This window comes from Elgaria multicarinata, chromosome 3 (genome assembly GCF_023053635.1).
Source record: "Elgaria multicarinata webbii isolate HBS135686 ecotype San Diego chromosome 3, rElgMul1.1.pri, whole genome shotgun sequence".
NCBI lineage: Eukaryota > Metazoa > Chordata > Lepidosauria > Squamata > Anguidae > Elgaria > Elgaria multicarinata.
The window spans coordinates 38074406-38095568 of NC_086173.1; the positions used below are offsets into that span (position 1 = coordinate 38074406).

General features: G+C 41.1%; 1 protein-coding gene across 1 annotated transcript; it reads left to right on the forward strand.

Moving 5' to 3' along the window:
• Positions 1 to 1770: 1770 nt before the first annotated feature.
• Positions 1771 to 17388, forward strand: PA2G4 (proliferation-associated 2G4). Its single transcript, XM_063119989.1, has 13 exons — positions 1771 to 2002; positions 5433 to 5561; positions 7824 to 7929; positions 8329 to 8398; positions 9538 to 9630; positions 10585 to 10648; positions 11813 to 11891; positions 12114 to 12192; positions 12473 to 12606; positions 13261 to 13355; positions 14967 to 15094; positions 16096 to 16149; positions 16632 to 17388. The coding sequence occupies exons 1-13, from the start codon at positions 1915 to 1917 to the stop codon at positions 16695 to 16697; spliced, it is 1185 nt and encodes a 394-aa protein (XP_062976059.1). The 5' UTR covers positions 1771 to 1914; the 3' UTR covers positions 16698 to 17388.
• The last annotated feature ends 3775 nt before the right edge of the window (positions 17389 to 21163 follow it).

Genomic DNA, 21163 nt, shown 5'->3' on the forward strand with positions numbered 1-21163 from the left:
CTCTCCAACCCCCCATCCCCCCAAGCCTCACAATAGCTGCCGGGCTGATTACGACAGGAGGGCAGCAGCTCAGAGGGGAGATGGCCCCAATCTGCAACTCCTGACAAGGGAAGGGAGCCTGGTGATACCTTGCAGCAGCACAAGCAGTCCTGCTACCCACCCAGCCTGCTGGCTGACTGCTGTTCTTGGCAGCTGCTCTGCCACCCGCCGTCTTCCACATGCTCCTTCCTCTCCGCCACAAGGCTGCTGCTCCCTCCTTGTGCAGCAACTATCGCGAGAGGTCTGCCGGGGCAGCTTGTAGGAGGGAGCAGCTCTGGCCGAGGGAGCAAGCGAGTGAGCAGGCGGTGGTGGCTCCAGCAGGAAAGAAGCCCTGGGCCCTCCTAGGCAGGAGAAGAGTGGGCAGAGCAGCTGAATTCACCGCTGTTTCCTGCTCTTCTGCCTCCTGTGGGCGCTTCCCCCACCCCCTAATTCTGGTGGGGCCGCTATGGGCTTGAGATAGGAGGAGAGAGCGGCTGCGTGAATGAGAAAGTCCTTCCTGAGCAGGAGTGCTGTGGGGAGAGCACCTGAATTTGCCGGTCTTTCCTGCTCGGTCCCTGGGTTTTAGGACCTTCTGGAGAGACCACCTCGAGGGCCCCCCTGCTGCCCCTTTGCCTGCCAGCGCCCCCTGCCTCTTAACGCCCCCCTATGCAATCCCACCGCCCCCAAGGGGGCAATACCGCCCACTTTGGGAACCACTGGTCTAGAGAAATTGTGAATCTGGCTGGTCCTTAAAAGAACAGTGCTTGAATACAATGTGAAGGATTATCATTTTATCATAGCAATATATATTACCAACTAGCACTTTGTAGTACACTGTGTAAGTTCTGAATTTGGTAATGGCCACAGAATGCTGAGGATCATGTATTTTATTTCATATTTTAAGAGGTTTCTAGCCTGAATATGCTTGTAAATGTGTAAGTAGTCTTATGCCTGATGAATTCGCAGAATCCTGAGGGAAGCTAGAAGAATTTCCTATGGTGATCAGAGCCTTTGGACAGGGAGTAAATCCCATTGAATTCACTGGAGCTCACTTCTGAGTAGGTGTGATTAGGCATATGCTGTTTGCATCTTGCGTAAATCTTTACTCCCATCTATGACTAGGCAAAACATAATATATTATGAAGAAAAATGCAAATTATTTTATATAGGAGGCAGAATTTAGCTTTTTGCTGCTGTTTTCGAACATTTTGTCTGCCGTACAGGGGGTTCATTAAGGTGCCTCAAGAACATTACCTGGATTAGATGCCTTTTAACATTAATTCTCCATCCTATTACTCACAACCCACATAGCTAAAGAGTGTAAGTAAGAGGATGGATGTTTCAGACCCTTTCAAGGCATACTTGGGTGACCTGAGAATTTTTTAGCAGCTTTTCTGTTTGTTGCTATGGAACCAGGAAGTGCCAGTTATCCTGGATTAATTCCGTGAAACTACAACTTCTAGCCTGCGCCTGTTGCAGAACATAACAGGTCAGACAAGCACAACAAGAGTCGCAGGAGGAGTGCGTGAGAGAGGCTGGATAATATGCCTGTAATTCCAACCACGGCCATTAGGTGACGCCAGTTAAGGGCGCGGAACTTTGTTTTCCCATCGTACCTCACCCTGCGTCGAGGCCCGACTAGGCCCGGCCCCGGTTCCTGATGGGAGTTGTAGTTCTCTGCGGCTGAAGGAGGAGGCGGCGGACTCGCTTCCCAGCGTGCCGCGCGCAAAGCCCGCGCGCTCGCTCGCCTCCAGCCTGTCTCGCAGTCGGTCTTAGTGAGGCGGCGGCGCGGTGGTGGCACCAGGCGGAGCAGCGGCGACAACGACGACGACCCGGTCGCGCGGTGGGAAGAGGGCTTGAGGCGAGGCAGCGGCGAAGACGCGGCTCAGTCCGACCATGTCGGGCGAGGAGGAGGCGGCCGAGCTGACGATCGCGGAAGACGTGGTCGTGAACAAGTACAAGATGGGGGGAGAAATCGCCAACCGTGAGTGTGGCCCGCTGCTGTGGGAGCCGGGACCGGGGCCTGTGTGCGCAAGGCGTCCGCGGAGCCTCCGGGGCGCGCCGAGGCGCGTTGTCACGCAGGGCAGGAGCCCGCTGAGGGCAGGTTGCTCGGGGGTGGGGGGAGGCCGGGGTGGGGGGAGAGTATACTCCGACCGCTTGAACGAGGTGGGGAGGTCGCTCGTGTCGTCTCTTGACTTCCAAAAGCGGGGCGGGAGGGGGAGTTGACTGGTCGGTCGTCAAGGCATGGCTGAGATAGGACTGGCGGGGAGCGAGAGGAACCGGCTCAAGACCTTCCAGTTCCTGCCGTGGGTTGAAGTTGAGCAGCTGTTAATTGGGGAGGGGGGAACCATAGTTTTGAGTCTCTTTCGCCCCCTCCCAATCCTTGGGGACGTGGGAGTCTTCCCCCAGAGTCCTTGGTAGGAAGAGAGGATAGTCGCCCCCGCACGTGGTGCACTCTTTTATTTTCTTTCTCCCTCCCTTTTCCACAGCACCCCAATAAACTAAGAATCTTTAGGACAAATTTAGTACTCCTTATGAGCCTTATAAGTACATTACTAGACATTGGAGTTGGCGGTGGAAGAAATTCATTCGCGACTTCAACACCCTTTCTTAAAGAAAAAAAAAGATATATTCGTCCTCTGAAGTGTTTGGATTATTTGGTTGGGGGGGGGGAGAGTTGGTTTTCCACGACCCCCCTAGGGAATGGAGACGCCGTCCTCCAGGAACTGTACGGCACATGGTCTGCGACTTGCCATGTGCTGCTGGCGCTCTCTCTCGTTCACTAGTTTCCGACGTCCTGGCTTCCTCCCAGGTTTCCCCTTTTGTTTAAGGAAGAAATTCTGCTTCGGATCAGATCACCTTTTTTAAAAAAAAGACACGGTACTCTAGGAAGTTGATGATTAGGTATGCAAGGAACTAGGGAAACGGAATCCTCTTTTGCAGCTCAGCCATAACTGGCCTGTGTTTGGGGATGTGGGGGAGGAGGCTTTCGTTTAGCAAACCATATATATAGCACAGTTGACTTGTAGCAAACACACACACACACACACACACAGGTTGGGTAATCAAATAACTTGGCCTGCTGCATTAGATTTTAAAATGCTGCATCAAGCTTACAGGTTTTTTCCCCCTATTTATTTTTGCTCTATCAAGGATGATGGCTGGTAGCGCCACCAGAAAGATTCTTGTTAAAAATGCTGGCCACATTGACTGCTTAATTAGGGGTGGGGGTACGTGCTGTAATATGTGGCTTCATAATTGAGAAATCCTAGTTCTCAGTGTTTGGAATTTATATTGGGTAATTTATCCCAATATAACCTACAGTCTTGTGCAAATTCTTTTTCTGTTAAATTTGAAGGTTAAAGAGGCAGGAGACTTAACAGATCCTGGCTTCATGTGGACTTGTAGATTGAACATGGGACAAAACTATAGATCTTCTCAGCTATCCCTATACATGGGGTTAACAATCTACTCCTTTTCTTCAGCAGACCTATTAGGATAACATGAAGGGGATCATGAAACTGCTATAAACGATAAAGGCTAAATATTTATAATTTTGATCATCTAACTAAATATACAAAAGCGTACCAGTTATGTGTTAACTTATTTCCACAGATTTTGCAAGTTGGATACAAAATGTGTTCTAGACAGAATAATTTGAATGATGTAGTTATCACAGGAGAAAATTAAAAATTGGCATTTAAGTACTCACTAAATAGAAATTATTATATTAAATTATAATTACCTTATACCTGTTTAACCCTTGTCCATCAGAAGCCATTCCAGTCAAAAAGGTGCTTCTTCAGGAAAGTTCTTGAACTTGGATGAATCTCCAGAGAAGATAATCCCATAGTTGATAGGAAAGCAACTTAATTAGATGAAATACACTCCTCAGCAAATGTTTGTTTGGCTCTCATAGTCTACATAAATTAAACAGTGTGCTTTTAATCTTAGATGTGGTGACTTTGTAGGAGTAATTAAATATCTAATAATAGGGCTACAACTAGAGAAGCCTTGTAAATAAGCACACAAAAATTACTAGCCTGCTAGGGGCTGGCAGAGGGAGGATGGAGAGCGGCATTTCTATGCTGGGAGTGGAGGAAGTGACTTCCCTCCTGGATCATCCTGCTTTGTTGCTATGCTGAGGACAGAGGAGGGACAGAATGCTCTGTCTCTCCTCTACTAGCCCACTCACATGCTTGCATGGAATTCTTGGTCGCCTATAGCTACCAGGCTAGTGGTTAAATACAAGGCTGTAACATTGGAAAATACTATGGTAACCTATTCTGAGCCCATGGGATAGAGTGGACTTAAATTTTCACTGCCCGATGCACTTTCACTTTGGAGATCTAAAAATATTATCAGATATTTCACAGATGACGTAGGTAAGAGTATTCTAATTCAGCAGTCACCAGTTTGCACAAAGATGGGATTTAATATACATTGAGCATGCTGTTGATGTGGGAATAGAAGAGTATCTAGTATGGATTGTTGGTCACTGATCTTATCTGCTTATCTTTCTCACTTGAGTAGTTTTGTGGATGTATTACTTCACCCACTAGAAAAAAATTGTTCACAAATATGCAGACTGGGAGGTTATTTCAACCTTTTAACAGCTTATAGAACAACAAATATATTTTATATTTTGTGATACCTTGTGTGCCCTGAGTCCAGTAACTGATGACTGATGGAATTACAATGCATTTCAAAATAGGGTTGTATCACGTTTTAGTAAATACGTTATCCCCTAAAAACTCTAGAATGCCACAATTACATATTGTTACTAGTGTAAGACAATGCTCAAAGCTAGCAAATCACTTTTCCTTTAAGTTGAAGGAAGCAGAGGAATAGTTCTGAAGGTCAGATTGAAGTCAGCTCTAACTCAAAGTTAACACTGAGTTATTCATAACAATTTTCAAAGTCCATCATGTTGGCCCTTTGTCCTTTTCAGTTCATTCCTAACTAGGTTTAGTCAGAAGGCAGTCCCACTGATTTCAGTGGTATTTTCTTCCAAGTATGTATGTGTAAAATTGCATCTTTTGTTAATTCTGCAGCTTATTGTATATCTGCCATCTGTAAACTTTTGAGTAGAAAGAATGATGGGAAGGAAGTGTCAGTTCCACTAGACTTCTTTTTTTAAATAGCCTCTTTACTGTGGGCATGTAAAAACCGGTAGGTGTTTGATAGTGTAAGAGCCCCTTGGTTCAACACTTTTTGTGTCTGTGTGCCTGTCATAAAGACTGACTTAATAAAATAAATATCTCAAAGTTTAAAATTAATTTTGTGCTGCTAATGCTTACCTCAAGGTGTTTTTCTCTAATGGCATTCTTTCTGTGCTACATTGAATGACATAGCTTTTTGCAACTATAAAGTGTATTAAAATATTCAATTTGAATTTTTGTATTGAACTGTAGGAGTCTTGCGTACTGTGGTAGAAGCAGCTAAATCCGGAGTTTCTGTTCTCAGCTTATGCGAGAAAGGGGATGTCATGATCATGGAAGAGACCGGCAAAATCTTTAAGAAAGAGAAAGATATGAAGAAAGGTATCATGCAGCTTTGTAACTTTATTTTTTAATACAAATGTTTGTATTTCACCATTTAAATTGCTTCCGTTATTGAATGTGCTTAAATGTACAGAGATGTAGTTGGAGAGATTGGAGGGATGCAGCAAAAGAAAAGAAAAAGGTGTTAGCTGTCACCGACGAACTCAATTCAGATCTTACACTGTGAATTGCTGCAGATGGCTCTTAGCTGCTTACAAGCCTATACTAGTTGGTTTGTGTTTTAGAGTTGAATTTACCATTCTTATTCATACTGATAAGTTATATTTCTGAACACCAGACATTCTGCCAACCTTGAACTTCATTTTAAATCTTGCCTGTAACACAAAGGAAAGCATCACACAAACCCTGCTCACATTTCTGGGAGCTCATGGTATCTTATTTACTGGAAGGGTAAGGATTAAAGTTATTTTTGTTCTGTAAATAATGGGGCTGTTTTGATACTGAGGCACCCAACATACCATTTTCTTTCCTCTTTTCTTCTTGGGACTCAAGTACCTTGAAGCATTTTTTTTTAAAAAAAGTTGATATAAAAACCAACCTGCATTGATTTGCCTTAGGGCTTTGAGTGGAATAAAATAGCTGTTATCAGTCTTGGAGGCATATGATAATTGCTGTTTAAATGCTTGTAGCTTTATCTGAATGCTGTTTACTCTGAAGAAATGGAAATGAGGTTAATGATTTCTTGATTGTAGCCAGAACCTTGAATGAGTTTGCCTCTTGTCATATGTGATCATTGGCCCAACAGGGACCACATCAGTATCATCACAAGAAGACTACATCTTAAATTTTCATAGCAACTTAACTGTTAAGAACTATAGTTCCGCCCCCGCCCCACCCCACCCCATATTTCAGGATTAGAGTCAAGTGGGCAGTAGAATAAACGTTTTTTAAAAAAATCTAAAACTAGATACTGATTTACAGCTGTAATTACATTCTCACCTTTTTATTCTTCACAGTCCTTTTGGATTGTATGGAACTGATATTAGGATTTCTAAACTATTTCTTTAGAAGTTATATTTTGTTGCTATGCACTGCCATGCATTATAGTTGAAGGTTGATAGTGAACTATAGTTTGTATTTAGCACTGCAAGAAGAGTTCCAATGATGTACTGGAATCTTTAGTCACTTAGAACGCAATCCTATGCATATTTATACAGAAAAATCATAGCTGGCTGGAGAATGTTGGGAGCTATTTAGTTGTTATAGTACTTTTATCTCGCCCTTTAGCCAAAGAGGCTCTCAAGGCGGCTTACAAAATATTTCTTAAGAGAGTCCCTGCCCACAGGCTTACAATCTAAAAAACATGACACAAAAGGAAAGGGAATTGCGGGGGGGAGCAAATTCAGGCACTTGATTCTTAGTTGCTATAGGACTTCTTTCTGTCTAAACATGTATAGGATTGTGCCCTTAGGCTGCAATCCTATACCCACTTCCCTGGGAGTAAACCCCATTGAATACAGTGGAAGTTCCTTCTGAGTAAACATGCATAGCATTGCGCTGTCAAAGTGATTTGAGTTTGTTTTGCCTCTTGACTGAGAGGTGGTTCTATCTGCAGCATTGTAATCTTTGGGAAATGATAATAGTGAAATGTAGCTATGTTACTCCATGGAAAAGTGGTCCATCAGCTGTTCCAGGTCATACCTTAGATGTCTCCCTCTAACCATTAACCAAGCCCAACACATTTTAAATTGAGGAAGCTGCTAAAGTTACAGGACAGGTTGGTGCAGCTGTAGCAGTAATTGTACGCTTACAGCCCATGTGTTATTTGAGGATTGTTTCCTCCTCCAATAAGTCATGCCCGGGTTCAAATGATGTGACAAGCCACGCTCAGGTGGGTGAACAAGCAAATGGTGCCCAGAGCACGAAATGGCTTAAGCAAGTCACCATGGCTTGTTTAACTCATGGTGATTATGCAAACCAGGTCACAGTGTCCACTGAAAAAGCATAGCAATTCAAACTGGCAATTTGGGGACTGATAGTCTTTGAATTATAAAGGGTGAGTGGTACTGTAAATCCAAAGTGCTGCCTTTGTGACTTGAGATAATGGCCTTCCTGCCTAGAGACTCATATTATTCATTTATTTCTCTCCTACTTTTGTTTTATTTTGTTTTATATATAACAGCAATATATAATATGAAATCTAGTCCTATTAAAACGATAAAATACACAGTAAAATTGAACTGGGGTGGATAACTGTTATAGGGCCTGTATGATCTCACCACTGCTCCCTTTTTTGTGTAGGTATTGCCTTCCCCACAAGTATATCGGTAAATAACTGTGTCTGTCACTTCTCCCCCTTGAAGAGTGACCAGGATTACATCCTCAAAGATGGTGATTTGGTCAAAATGTAAGCATCTGGGTTCATTTTCTTGGGTTAGCTATGGTGTTGCTAAGTATCACTCTCAGATGCATATCTTCAACTAGTTTACTCTGGAGTGTACTGAGCTGTATATGGTGCAGCCTCTGAGCTACTTCTGTGGGTCCAAAGTTATATTGGTGCAGGGTATGTATCTGCTTTTTTGTGCAGTATGGGGATTTTTTAGGCAGCAAGACAAAGGTAGATGGTTCTGCCCGGCTTGCCAGGTAGAGACTGTTACTTTAGTTGCTGCATTGCAAACTGTTGCTTTTACAGTAGTGGTTTTTTAGGGTTGGGTCTAGTAAACAGATTATTCAAAGCCTTGGAAGTTGCAAAGCTTTCCTTGCTGCTATCTATGCATTAAACCTGTTTTCCCTTTTTGTGTTGCAGTGACCTAGGAGTCCATGTTGATGGCTTCATAGCAAATGTAGCACACAGTTTTGTCACTGATGCATCGAAGGTAAATCTCTTGCATGTGGCTTTGAAAAATCATGTCCACATGCTTCTTTCAAGGTAGGACTGGTCCAATAGAGGGAGTTTATGTAAGCAGCTTCCTTAAGTAGAACAGCTTGCAAAAAAGTCTTTGCAACAACAGGTACTGAGAAGGGACTTATAAAAAAAATGAATAAAGTTTCTGAAACAATGTAATGCAAAAAATAATACTTGAATATCTTATTTCTTATGAATATTCATTGGAAGTTAGATGCTTGAGATATTGGGTCTTAGCATCTGAATCCCTTGGGTACTTTGGAAATATAACACAACAATGGCAAGTCTGAGCAAATGACATCTCAAACCAGTCCAATTGCTATGCCTGAATTAACACTGTTCTGGGTACATAAAATAATGGCTTTCATATTGGGGTTTGCTATACTTCCATATTGCTTTAAGGACCCTTTTTCTCAGCAATATTTTTGTTTGACACTTAGTGCTGAGGATGTTTGCCCTAGGTAAACTTCTCATCTGCAAATTGACTGGATTTATTGACAGGAACAGTTAGATTTGTTGTATTGTGGTGATCCGTATCATTGCCAAGAATGGTAGACAGCCGTATTGATTTAGTTGCATTGGGTGCTGTACTTTAACGTATAGCTTTTAAGAAGCATATCCTTTTCAGTTTGGCCAACATTGTTATCTAAGCAAAATGCCAAATTATTAAAACCATGGCTCTTCAAAATGAGCAAGGCAAAATATGTTAGTGAATAATGGAAGGCTAAATTCTAAGTAATGTTCTGTTTTTAAAAACACATCTTTTGAGTCTCCACTCAATGCAACTATATGTGTATGTTGCTCTGGTATCTCTCCAAACAATCTGATGGCAATAACTGCAGTTGTGCAGATCCAATAGAACATAACCCACGTTAATGTTCTATTGATTTCAGTGGGAAAGACGTAGGAATGGCCTAAGCATTGAAATCAATGGGACAAAAATGCTGAATTTCAGCCATATTATACTCTCAATGTTTTGTGCAGTTGTACTCTGCCTTCGGTATTTGTCAGTGAGAAAGCTCTTTGCATAATTCTCTTTCCCCCCCCCCCTTGGGAGCGAATGTTTATATATAAATAAATAATTGGTATTTTTTTCTTCCACCCTTTTAGGATACTCCAGTGACAGGTCGCAAAGCTGATGTCATCAAAGCTGCTCACCTCTGTGCTGAAGCTGCCCTGCGCTTGGTCAAGCCTGGAAACCAGGTGATAATAGAGGTTTACTTTTCATATGGATTTATTGCATTAGATTACAGGAGGTGACCAAGGATCTTACTCCAGATGTATATGTGAACAGTTTTTAGCTTATTCTGGGAGGAGTTGTTAGCTGTGTGGGGAATCTGCAGGCAGCTGACTTTAGAAATTAGAACTGCTTTCAGGCTGTAGGGTTTGAGGTGCCCAGAATACATTTGAACCTGTGCTTGTGAAAATACAGTAGCTACTGAGAGTTTTGTGTTGCCAATTAGTCTTTCTTTAAATGGCCGAAGGTTCTTGATGAATTTTTCAAAACCTGGTACAAATATTTGGCAGCCAAGCAAATGTTTATATACTCTCCCTTGAAATTGTTGGACTGAAGTTTTGCTTCTCCCATTTAATAAATCCATCTTGTCTCCTAATTTATGCTAATCTCAGGTGGTGGGCCGGTTTGCACAATCAGCGCAGTGCACTGTGGCTTATTTGAGCCATGGTGGTTGCAGAATATTCACTGCAGGATATTTCTATTATTTCATTTCATCAATTTATATACTTCTTACCATATCCAAAGTCATTTTTGGGCTGTTTAAAGAAACAGATTAAAATACATCATAATAAATACAAAGACACATAGGTTAAAATGTTAAAAATATTTAAAATCAAAGGTAAAAGCACAATAATGAGCAAACTAATTGGGTAACACAATCACTTAGGGAGGGCTTGGAAGAAGAGATGGGTCTTTAAAACATGCTACAGTTGATGCCTCTCAAATATTGGTGGTGGTGGTAGAGATTCTATAAATTGGGTGGCACCACAGAGAAGACCTCCTTTCAAATTGCCACCAGATGGCAATTTGTGGGTTGCATTACAACCCGCAAGGCTTTCTCTGATTACCTTAACAGTCATACAGGTCTTGTGTGAAGAGCGAATGACAATTAAATGCCGATATTTACTCCATTCCAACAGAATTCACAAGTGACAGATGCCTGGAACAAGATTGCTCACTCATTTAACTGCACACCAATTGAAGGTAAGCAGTGGCTGATTGAAGAATGAATTAACCCAGAGCAGGAATAGAAGAGCATTTATCAAAAGCAGCGATCCTTGACCTGTACAACTTGAATTATTGGAAGTGCTAATAGTTATTGTTAGAGAGAGCATGTCAGCTTTAGATGTCTTAATTGCATTGATACAACATGCTTGCAAAAAATTATTCCCTTTTTGAGCTCTTAGAATACCTTTTCAGTCAACTACACAAATAATGTCTGTGCTTCATTCCTGCTCATTTGGATAGTAGGGCTGTCTGCTCAATTTGGGGAACACAGATCAGAGTTGGGAGTGCTTTGAAAAGCTTTCTTAGAAACTACAATATCTAGGCATGGTGTTAAGTTGAATCCCTTCAAGCTTCTAACTATTTTTCTCTGTGGCACTGGTGTTAGCTGAATACTAGAGTCACTTTAGGTAGCAATTCAGTAAAATAGGCACAAGATGCTTTAAGGTGGCTTCCTGCATTGAGCAGGGGATTGGACTTGATGGCCTTAGAGACCCCTTTCAACTCTACTGTTCTATGGTTCTGTGGTTAAGAAAAAAGTATGATATGAATGAGAGAGATATGTTTGGAAACAAGCCCATCACACCGATGGACGTAATCTGAGTGCAAAGACTTGTACATTCAGTTGCAAAATGGTATTGTTGTTAAATGTGTAGAAAGGCCCTTAGCATGAGAACTGCTGGTGGTGTGAGTGCCTTATGTACTTCTAGGTGGGACAAGAAGCGCTAGAGACAAGAAGGTGGCAGGTGCACAAAAACAGCATTAAAAAGGCTAATTAGAGGCTTTTATGCATTAGATATAGTGATGTGGCCACTTTATTAATGACAATATAAAAGTGGCATTCAGTCATTTGTGTTGTGCACACCTGCTCTAGGCCAATCAAGTCTTAAGATGTCCCTTGAAGGATTCACCAGGACTTAGGTTGCTAGTTGTAAGCAGTAGTAGTATCACACTTTCCATCATCAAATGTAATCTTGAAGCTTTACTTTCTTAATGAAGACACTCTGAACTTTGGACAAAGGACGAGATGTGTCTTTGATCTTAATTTTTGCTTTAAAAAAATGCAATGCCTTGAAATATCAGTAGCTAGTCACTCTGGTTAACCTGCCACACCAGTGCTAATAGATACCCTTATCTTGACAGGGATGTTATCACACCAGCTAAAGCAGCATGTGATAGATGGAGAGAAGACTATCATCCAGAACCCGACAGACCAGCAAAGGTATGTGTGTGTGTCTGGAATTGATGCCAAGCTGAGCTCGATAAGAGAGGGTGACATGCAGATTTGTGTTCTTGGCATTGTGCACTGGGAGTGCAGATCTGTTGTAAGATGAAATGGAACCCAAGACTTTGAATTATTAGGTTTTTTTCCACATGAACTCCAAAGCAGTGTCCAGATGGAGGTGTCCTTCTGTTTCATGTTTCTGTATTTGTATCAATGCAGAAAGGACCATGAAAAAGCAGAGTTTGAGGTCCATGAAGTTTACGCCATTGATGTTCTCGTCAGCACTGGAGAAGGAAAAGTAAGTGTGCTTGCGTCATACCTGTACTGTAAGTGGGTGCCCTACAAGATTGTTAACCTGATCTAAACCGTTGATGGGGATATCTTCCAAATTAGGTAATTTAGTGTGAGGTCTCAAAAAAGCAACTTAGGTTGGGGAAGTCTCTGTATAACCACATCTTATTCCAGAAACTTTTCTACCCCCTCTTATTTCTAAACCTCCCTGTCACATGACTTTTCATCATGTGAGTAAAACTTGATATTATGCTGCTAATTGTCTTAAATAACTTGCATGTCTTTAGGCCAAGGATGCTGGGCAGAGAACTACAATTTATAAAAGGGACCCTTCCAAGCAGTATGGTTTGAAAATGAAAACTTCCCGTGCCTTTTTCAGTGAGGTGGAAAGACGCTTTGATGCTATGCCGTTCACTCTCAGGTACTCCATGTTTTCTGATGCACTCATCTAGGCATTTCACATCAGGGATACTGCTTGAGTACTCAACTGTTGAATGGTTCTTAATAATGTAATAGTGTCTGGTGTATGTATTGGAAAGGGAATGTTCTGGATTATCTTGCTCTTTCATGTTTCAACTGTATGCAGCTTGCTGGGTCTTGGACTGTAGCTGATAACCAGGACAGTGTCTACACTGTTCCAAAGAGGTCTGAATCTTATGCAAAGAGAATCTGAAACCTAGATAAATCATGCAAGCTAAGCGCACTGATGTGTTGTGAGTTATTTTGTATAATCCTAGTTCTGCTAACTGGAGAGGAACGGGAGCAATGCAGGACACTGGATGTATTATTTAGCTCCTCGTTTGGCTTGTGAGATGCATCCAGCATCACCCATGCATTCTTCAAACTAAATTTTGCCGTCATAAATGTTAGAAAAGCTAAGATTCCTAGGAAGCTGAGTTCTGTATCTACTGTAGTACCGTTTTCTATACTTCATTTATATTTTGCACAGGTTCAAGCATACTCTGGTAATAAGACCCTGCTGCTCTTATGAGAATTGTAATACACTATTTAGTAACTAACGGAATGCTAAAAGGCCTGCTCTTGGGTTCTTAATCTATTTCTCTGTTCCATACAGGGCATTTGAGGATGAAAAGAAGGCCAGGATGGGGGTAGTGGAATGTGCCAAACATGAGCTGCTCCAGCCTTTTAATGTCCTCTATGAGAAGGAAGGTGAGCACTTGTGGTTGAATATCAGAGCATTTTTGTCTTGCTTTGGGACAAGGCAATTGGCTTCTATCCAACATAAACTTCTCCTGTTAACCTTCAAAGCTTTTCACGGTCTAGCTCCTTCCTATCTCTCCTCTCTCATCTCACACTATTGCCCCGCTCGTGCTCTTCGCTCCTCTGATGCCATGTTTCTCGCCTTCCCAAGGGCCTCTACTTCCCTTGCTCGGCTCCGTCCATTTTCTTCTGCTGCCCCTTACACCTGGAACGCTCTTCCAGAACATTTGAGAACTACAAGTTCAATCGCAGCTTTTAAAGCTCAACTAAAAACTTTTCTTTTTCCTAAAGCTTTTAAAACTTGATGTTGTGCAGACTTTATACTGTTAGTTTTACCCTACCCTGTGCCTGCTTGCATTCTCTTCCCCTCCTTATTGTTTTACTATGATTTTATTAGATTGTAAGCCTATGCGGCAGAGTCTTGCTATTTACTGTTTTACTCTGTACAGCACCATGTACATTGATGGTGCTATATAAATAAATAAATAAATAAATAATAATAATAATAATAATAATAATGCACTATTCTGCTTTCAGAACAAGGGTGGGAAACCTTTGGCTCTCCAGATGTTGAACTGCAACTCCCATCAGCCCCATGCTTACAGGGGCTGTTGGGAGTTGGAGATGCAATAAAATCTGGAGGGCCACAGGTTCACCACCCCTGCTTTAGAAAGATGCATTGATACATTTTCTGCTGCCCTGATATATTCTTTGTAGAAAGAACTCATCCTAGCAGCTGGATTTATTTTAGAAGGAATTATTACTTCAAATTCAGCAGACATGTGCATCTTAACAGTGACTGCAGCACCTGGGGCTACTGGTTGGGCTATATTTCTGAAAAATTTGTGGGCTGGTGGTTGGAGAGTTGGATTAGCATTTGGGTCACTGGCATGGGCCCAGAAAAGTGCTTGCTAGTGGCAAACATAGCTCCTACCTTGAGAAATGCCTTTGTGATGAGGGCAACCTGAAAGTTGGGCAGTGGCTCACCTCTGACCTCATGCTGGGCTTTTGAGGCAGGAGCAATGAGGCTGCTTTCTGCTTTGCAGGACCTCTGGAATCCAGTGTAACTTGCAGATGTGAATCTTGCAAGCCAGGGAGAAGGGCAGGGGGAGTCATTTCTGCAGTTGTGCTAGATCTTGGAGGAATTTCAAAGCAGCAAGATTTCTTGCTGCTCCTGAACCACTCTGAAGCTCAGTGCAACATTGGAGGAGTGTGTGGCTGTGTGAAGGGAAGGGGCAAGATTGACAGTGACCACAGGATTGATTTGGTTACAAGTCCAGCTAAATCTTTGAACTCCTGATTACTTTCAGTGAGATCTCAGTCCATCAAGAGTCTTGCTGCTCCTTGGCTGGGAATCTGCATAGTAATGCTGTCTCAAAATGTTCAGACAGTGGGTGACGTAAGCTGAAGAGGGAAGGAAGTCTCTCTGTTTGGATCATGGAAATAGTACTTCGTTTCCCTTCTTGTAACATGTGTCTGAAACAAAGCAGTCTTGCTTCTTGGTGCACATTCTTTGCCTAATAATTTGGAGTATTAAAAATCTTTCTTTTTCTCCTCCAGGAGAGTTTGTTGCCCAGTTTAAGTTCACGGTGCTTTTAATGCCTAATGGTCCCATGAGGATAACCAGCGGGCCCTTTGAGCCTGAACTCTACAAATCAGAATTTGAAGTGCAAGATGCAGAACTGAAGGTCAGTACTGTGACTGTGTTTTTCATATAAGTATCAAAATCACAGGAACAATTTTAGTTGAGAGTATTGTTTGAGCTTCCTATCCCCAATTTGAAAAGTAATAGTTACTCCCAGTATCTGTTTGTCTAAACCAGGGATGAGCAACTTGTGGCCCCCAGATGTTGTTGGACTGCAGCTCCCATCAGTCCTTGTTCATATAGCCAGTGGTGAGGGAAGATGAGAGTTGCAGTGCAACAACATCTGAAGGGCCACAAGTTGACTACCCTTCGTCTGAACTAATGGAGCAGATCTAAGAGAGCAGGGCCATGTTTTGGGTCTGAGCTACATTTTGAGGATGGCTTGGAAGGAAGCACAAAAGCCTATTAAAATGATATTTCTAGGAATATAAACAGAATCCAGCAATTACATTTGTATTGCACTGGAATTAGTGTAGGTTTAATAGTTTTCCTTGACCCAGTCGAGAGAGGTGATGCGAAATAGCCTTGTCACACCAGGCAAATTCTTGTCTATCTCATACTTTTGCATTTGTGTGCGTGTGTGTTCGTGTGAATGCTTGAGGCATGTAGTCAGGTGGGACGACATGCTCAAGCTGTTTGCTTCTTCCTGTAGTATCAGCCTCTCCTACAGAGCTAGTAAAGCTGTTTTGAATTAAAAACAGGTGATTTTGAAGGCCATTACTTAATAGTATTAGTATTTGCTTGTGAAATCAGCCCTTTTGTTTCTCAGGCTATAAGCTATTTTATAAGTAATAATAGGCTGTGTTTTATATAGAGACACTGTGAGTCTCCCAGACTTGCCTGGTCCTGGCTGCTGTTGAGTAATTCTTGAAAACAGGTGAAAATTGAAATAGTTGGCTCCAAAGGATGCACAGCTCAGCTGTTTGTCAGCCCAAGTGTCAATCCCAGTATGTGCCAAGAATTCTAGGGCTGGCAATGATTTTCTCTTTTTTGTCTTGGAGCAGAGTGAATCACATTCTAGGTATCATTTTTCTTGCTTTTCAGGCACTTCTGCAGAGCTCAGCAAGTCGCAAGGCCCAGAAAAAGAAGAAAAAGAAGGTAACTTGTTTGTGGGTGTGGCCATCTCATGTGTGTTGGTCTCCTGGAGGCATTGAGATCCCAAATCATTATATTTATGCCTTAGATTTTCCTAAACAGGATATAATTCTTCAACCTGGGCCTATATGCATTGTAATTGCAGTATATAATATAGTATAATACCGTAGTACTTAATTTATCAAAATGACCTGGAGAATGTCAGGAGCTGGATAACTGAGGTATAGTTCTATATAGGTGAAGTTTTAAGTGACTTTGATCTGCAGAATTTCAGTGCTAGCCATACAAGGAAAAATCCCAAGTTCATTGACGTTCAGGCTCTCCTTAAAGAATGAATTGCCATTCCAAACTTGACTCAGAAAACTTTTAGTGCTAGATCTAAACACAGGCATGTTTTTTGCAAACATATTTTTCCTATGTGCTAAAGTATTTAACTGCAGTTTCAAACACCTTGGTAATGTCACTGACTCCCTTTGTTCCTGTAGGCCTCCAAGAATGCTGAGAATGCCACAACAGGGGAAACAGCAGAAGAGAATGAGACTGTCGACTGAATGGCTCTGACTTCCTCTGCATAGCACCTGATTCTTTCTCTCACATGTCCCTACTCAAAGCAAGAGAAACAAATATCCCTTAATGGCTGTTTGTCTCATAGGACCAAAAGACGAATAGCCTGGACTTCCCACAGAGTGCAACCAGCTGTGACTGACTTTGCCACTGAGGGAGGAGTCTCTTGGCCACTTCAGAATACTCTTAAAAGTGTGAAATAATAAAATCAGGAGTAAAAACTAGTCTACATCCCATCTTTCTAGCCTTTGATACTACTCATGCTCATTAAAGGTGAGCAAATACAGTTCTGAGCAAGAGAGGGAGCTTTGCTCTAGCTTCCCGTCCCCACTTTCCCTTTTACAGGTACTCTGATTTCTCTGAAAAATCCTTTGGCATATTTTCACAACTAACTGTATCAACATGCAAAAAAACCCATCTTGGGTTTAGAATTGCATTACATGCAGTTAGTGTAACTTGCATGCCTCCTTGCTGTTCTGATTTTCAGTCGTTTTCTGCCCTGCTTAAAACCTTAGGATTTTTAGGTTTATTTTTTTGTGTTTGTCTTTTTTCAAACCCTCAACATTGTGTTTTTAAAGTTGGCAGGAAGCTGGTTTAAACATCATTCTTTGTGTAGAAGATATTGTTTTGCATCTACGGACTTTCCATTTCTTTCAATCCGTTTATGTGTGACTTTTTTTTTTAAAAAAAATATCATCTCAGTGCAAAGAGATGTTTATCATCTTGTGAAATTCTTCCCAAAACCCAGAGGCAATAAAACTCATTTACAGGAGTCCACCAGGTCTCAGTTGAGGCTTTACAGCATTTTATTCATTTGCATTTATTTGCATGCACTTGCTTTTTCCATGGACTAAACTTACCACTGCCCTGGTTGATACTCTGTGCAAAGCAGGATTTTTCAGAAGAATACCCTCCATACATCTTTTTTTACACGGATGAATGAAATGCTACAAAAGTGGTTGGACCTGGAATAAACTCCATTTGTGGGAATCTCTTTTCTATAGTATGTCTTTTTAAATTGTCCAATCGAATTGTATATGATTGTGTGGGATTTTTTTTCTATTGTATTCTAAACCAGGCCCCGTCCAGGCACTTGCTGTAGCTGAATTGATGCCTGTAAAACTGCCTTGTAAGGAGGGAGAGCACTTGCGCTCTCTGTTAGGCAAAGTCTTTCTGACCAATATATCTGGAGTTTAATATTTAAAAAAAATCTTACAGTTATTACCAAAGTTTAAGTCTGTAAAAGGAAATAAATGAGTGTCATTTTTTTCTGAAAAATATTTTCCATCACTCTTTGTAAACTTTCTACTTTAATTTCTAGTCTGCTCTCTTGCTCTTTTGTAAAGGCTGCTTTCAGCATTGAGTTTGGGAAGTAAATGGGGAACATGTTGAGTGGAGGCTGAATCATATGGAAGTAATGAGCTTGGAGGATCATGCACAAGACTTGCAATTAACTGCCGGTTTAGTTTTAAACTGCTCCCAATTGTTAACCATGAACTTAAGGGAAAAGGGGGAAAACAACTTGTTCCTAACAAGGAACATTTTAGCATTTATAAGTAATATGTTTTCTTATTGTCCTTCCGTAAAGGAAAGGCTATGTTCAGCCACATTACCAGTTTATAAACCACTAAGACTTGCTGGCGGTTTATTTAATTTTCTATCTTTATTTTGGAACTTTAAAGCAATTGTATCTCTTGATTTGAAGAAAATGCAGTTGGAAATTTTGGAAGAAAATTCCCACAAACTGTTCTGTAACTTGAATTTTTTCCAAATAAAATTGATTAGTGACACCTATGGATAGATGAATGGGTCTGCTATGTTGAAGGTGTGGGTGAATCTGAAATCATGAACAGTTTTGACACTATATAGTATGAATGAGGAAATGTATACCTTTTTTATGCATTGAATAGTAATAGCGAATGATTATTTTTTTTATAAAAGATTGAATACTCTTGACTATTTCAGCTACTGGATGCTTACGAATTCTGAATATCCAGTACTAGAGAAAAGTCTCTAGGATTGATGACCTTAGCAATAAGACACTGGGGGGGGGGGAATCTTGCCCTAATGAAATGTGCACTCTTCATACAGGACGAGGCGGTACTATTGGCTTGCATTCCATCAAAACACAGTGTAGATTTCTTCACCTTTTTAGAAGGGTGAAATTATAAAATGGTTTCTCTTGGCATTTGCCTTACGAGATGGTATGTTGTCTCTTCTGATATTCAGAATTGTCTTTTAAGCAGGAGAGACAGTTCCTTGAATTCTGGCATTAATGGGTTATAGTCAGCAGTGTGGACCCATGTGAGAATGTGTTCAGTGGAATTCAGCTTTCCCCAGTTTCGTTACTAAATGTTTCTGTATCTTGAGCCTGTGATCTGCCATACAGCAACAGTAAAATTTAAAGACAGGTGCTATATTTCCAGCACAAATCGGAGTTGTATACTGCTACACTGGCTCAACAGTAACTGGACTAGGTGAGGGAATGCCATGTAACCATTTGTAAAATCTATTATCTTACAACATTTTGCTAGGTGATAAGATGAAACTTATTTTACTACTCATCTGTTTCTCTGGACGTCTGATCAAAATAGCATGTTTCTTTGTCAGAGCTGCATTAATACTAACTCTTACCTGTGCAACAGTCTGTTTCTCAAATCTAGTCCTTTTCCTACCCACACTTGCCATTACTTTGTCCTTAACATACAGTTGAGTTCTGCAGTGCACTGTAGAGCTGTTCAATTAGCTCTTAATGCACATTGAATAAAACATAGGCTACTCAGTTAGCTAGATATTTGTAGATCTGAGAATCGCCATTAAGGTGCCTTTATGAATCTTGAGTACATTGCTGTTTAGTGAATGACTGCAAATTGGGAAGGATATGCTGTCGAAAGCTTCCAAAATGAGTTCTGTTCTGGAGTCTCATCAACCTTATTATGTCATTGATATAATACTAGTATTATGACTAGTAATCATATTTTCAAGTGCTTTTTAATTGGTGTGGGCTACAAATGCACATTCTACATTTGTTTCACACACTATTTTTATTAGGTCTCAACCAATGATATTACTGATAAAGGATGCAAGAGGGTCGTGTAATGTTATTTCTTGGCTAATAGATGCTATAACTTCATTATGAACGTTTTCAAGTGACCCAACATTTGTAAAATTATCCACCCTTGGCAATTCTTTTATTAGGAGACCCACTAAGATCAGAACTCTAAAGTTTACATACTTGATGTATGCTGATTCTACCTTGGACTGGTTTGCATTGCCTTTGAGGGTCTTGATTGTGTACCAGTGGGTTTACAGAGATGTTCGGTAAATAAAGCCTCAATTTTTGTCTTTTTTAAAGAGGTATTTTGGGAAGGTGGTCATTTGAATACTAGTAAGTTTACACATGCTGAATGAAATGAAGATCCACAATTTTTTAATTATGTGGATCATCAGATTCTGTTTTGCTTGGATAGACCAAATCATTTCAAACCCTTGTTTTCCATTTGGGGCTAGGTTTGACCTAAAAAGCACACATTAAAATATGAACCTGAGACATTTTGAGAAGCCTAAATTAAAATGTGAAATACAGTCCTGATACGTTTCCTGAAAGGAATGCGTTCTTCCCTCCTCAGTTTCCTCTTCAGAAAAATAGAATTCTAGGTGTGTAATGATTCCTACTTTGGTTCTTGAAAAAAACTATTCTTGCCCTTACACAGAGTCGACAGTTACCCAGGAAATCAATTTTCAACTCCTTTGGCCTTCTTGCATATATAAAATAAAACCACAACCTATTGTTTTAAATATATATTGGACCAATAGTCCATGTGGAATCTTGATCAACCAGATTTGTTCAAAATGGCATTGACTTTTGTCCCTCCTACTTTTGCTAGCTATCATGTAAATCATCCTCACAATCATTTCTATCCATTGCTCACATTGCACTTTTGGAACAGCAAATAATACTTAAGAACCTGGGGTCATCCCATGGAGCTGATTGGTGGGAGATTCAGGACAGATAAAAGAAGTACTTCTTCACACAGTGTATACTTAAAACTATGGAATTCACTACCACAAGATGTAGTGATGGCCACAAATTTGGATGGCTTTAAAAGGGGGTTGGATAAATTCCTGAAGGAGAAGGCTATCAATGGCTACTAGCCCTGATGGTTATGTGCTACCTCCAGTAACAGGTATTAAGCCTGTGCGCACCAGTTTCTGAGGAACATGGGTGGGAGGGTGCTGTTGCAATATGTCCTGCTTGTGGGTTCTTGGTTGACAGCTGGTTGGCCACTATGTGAACAGAGTGCTGGACTAGATGGACCCTTGGTTGATCCAGCATGGCTCTTACATAATGTACTAGGTACAGTGAGCCCAGGTAACTGCTGGCAATGTATTCTGCTGCCTCTGAAGGTCAAACTAAACTCTGTGTTGTACCTTCTTTGTATTGTCTGGATAA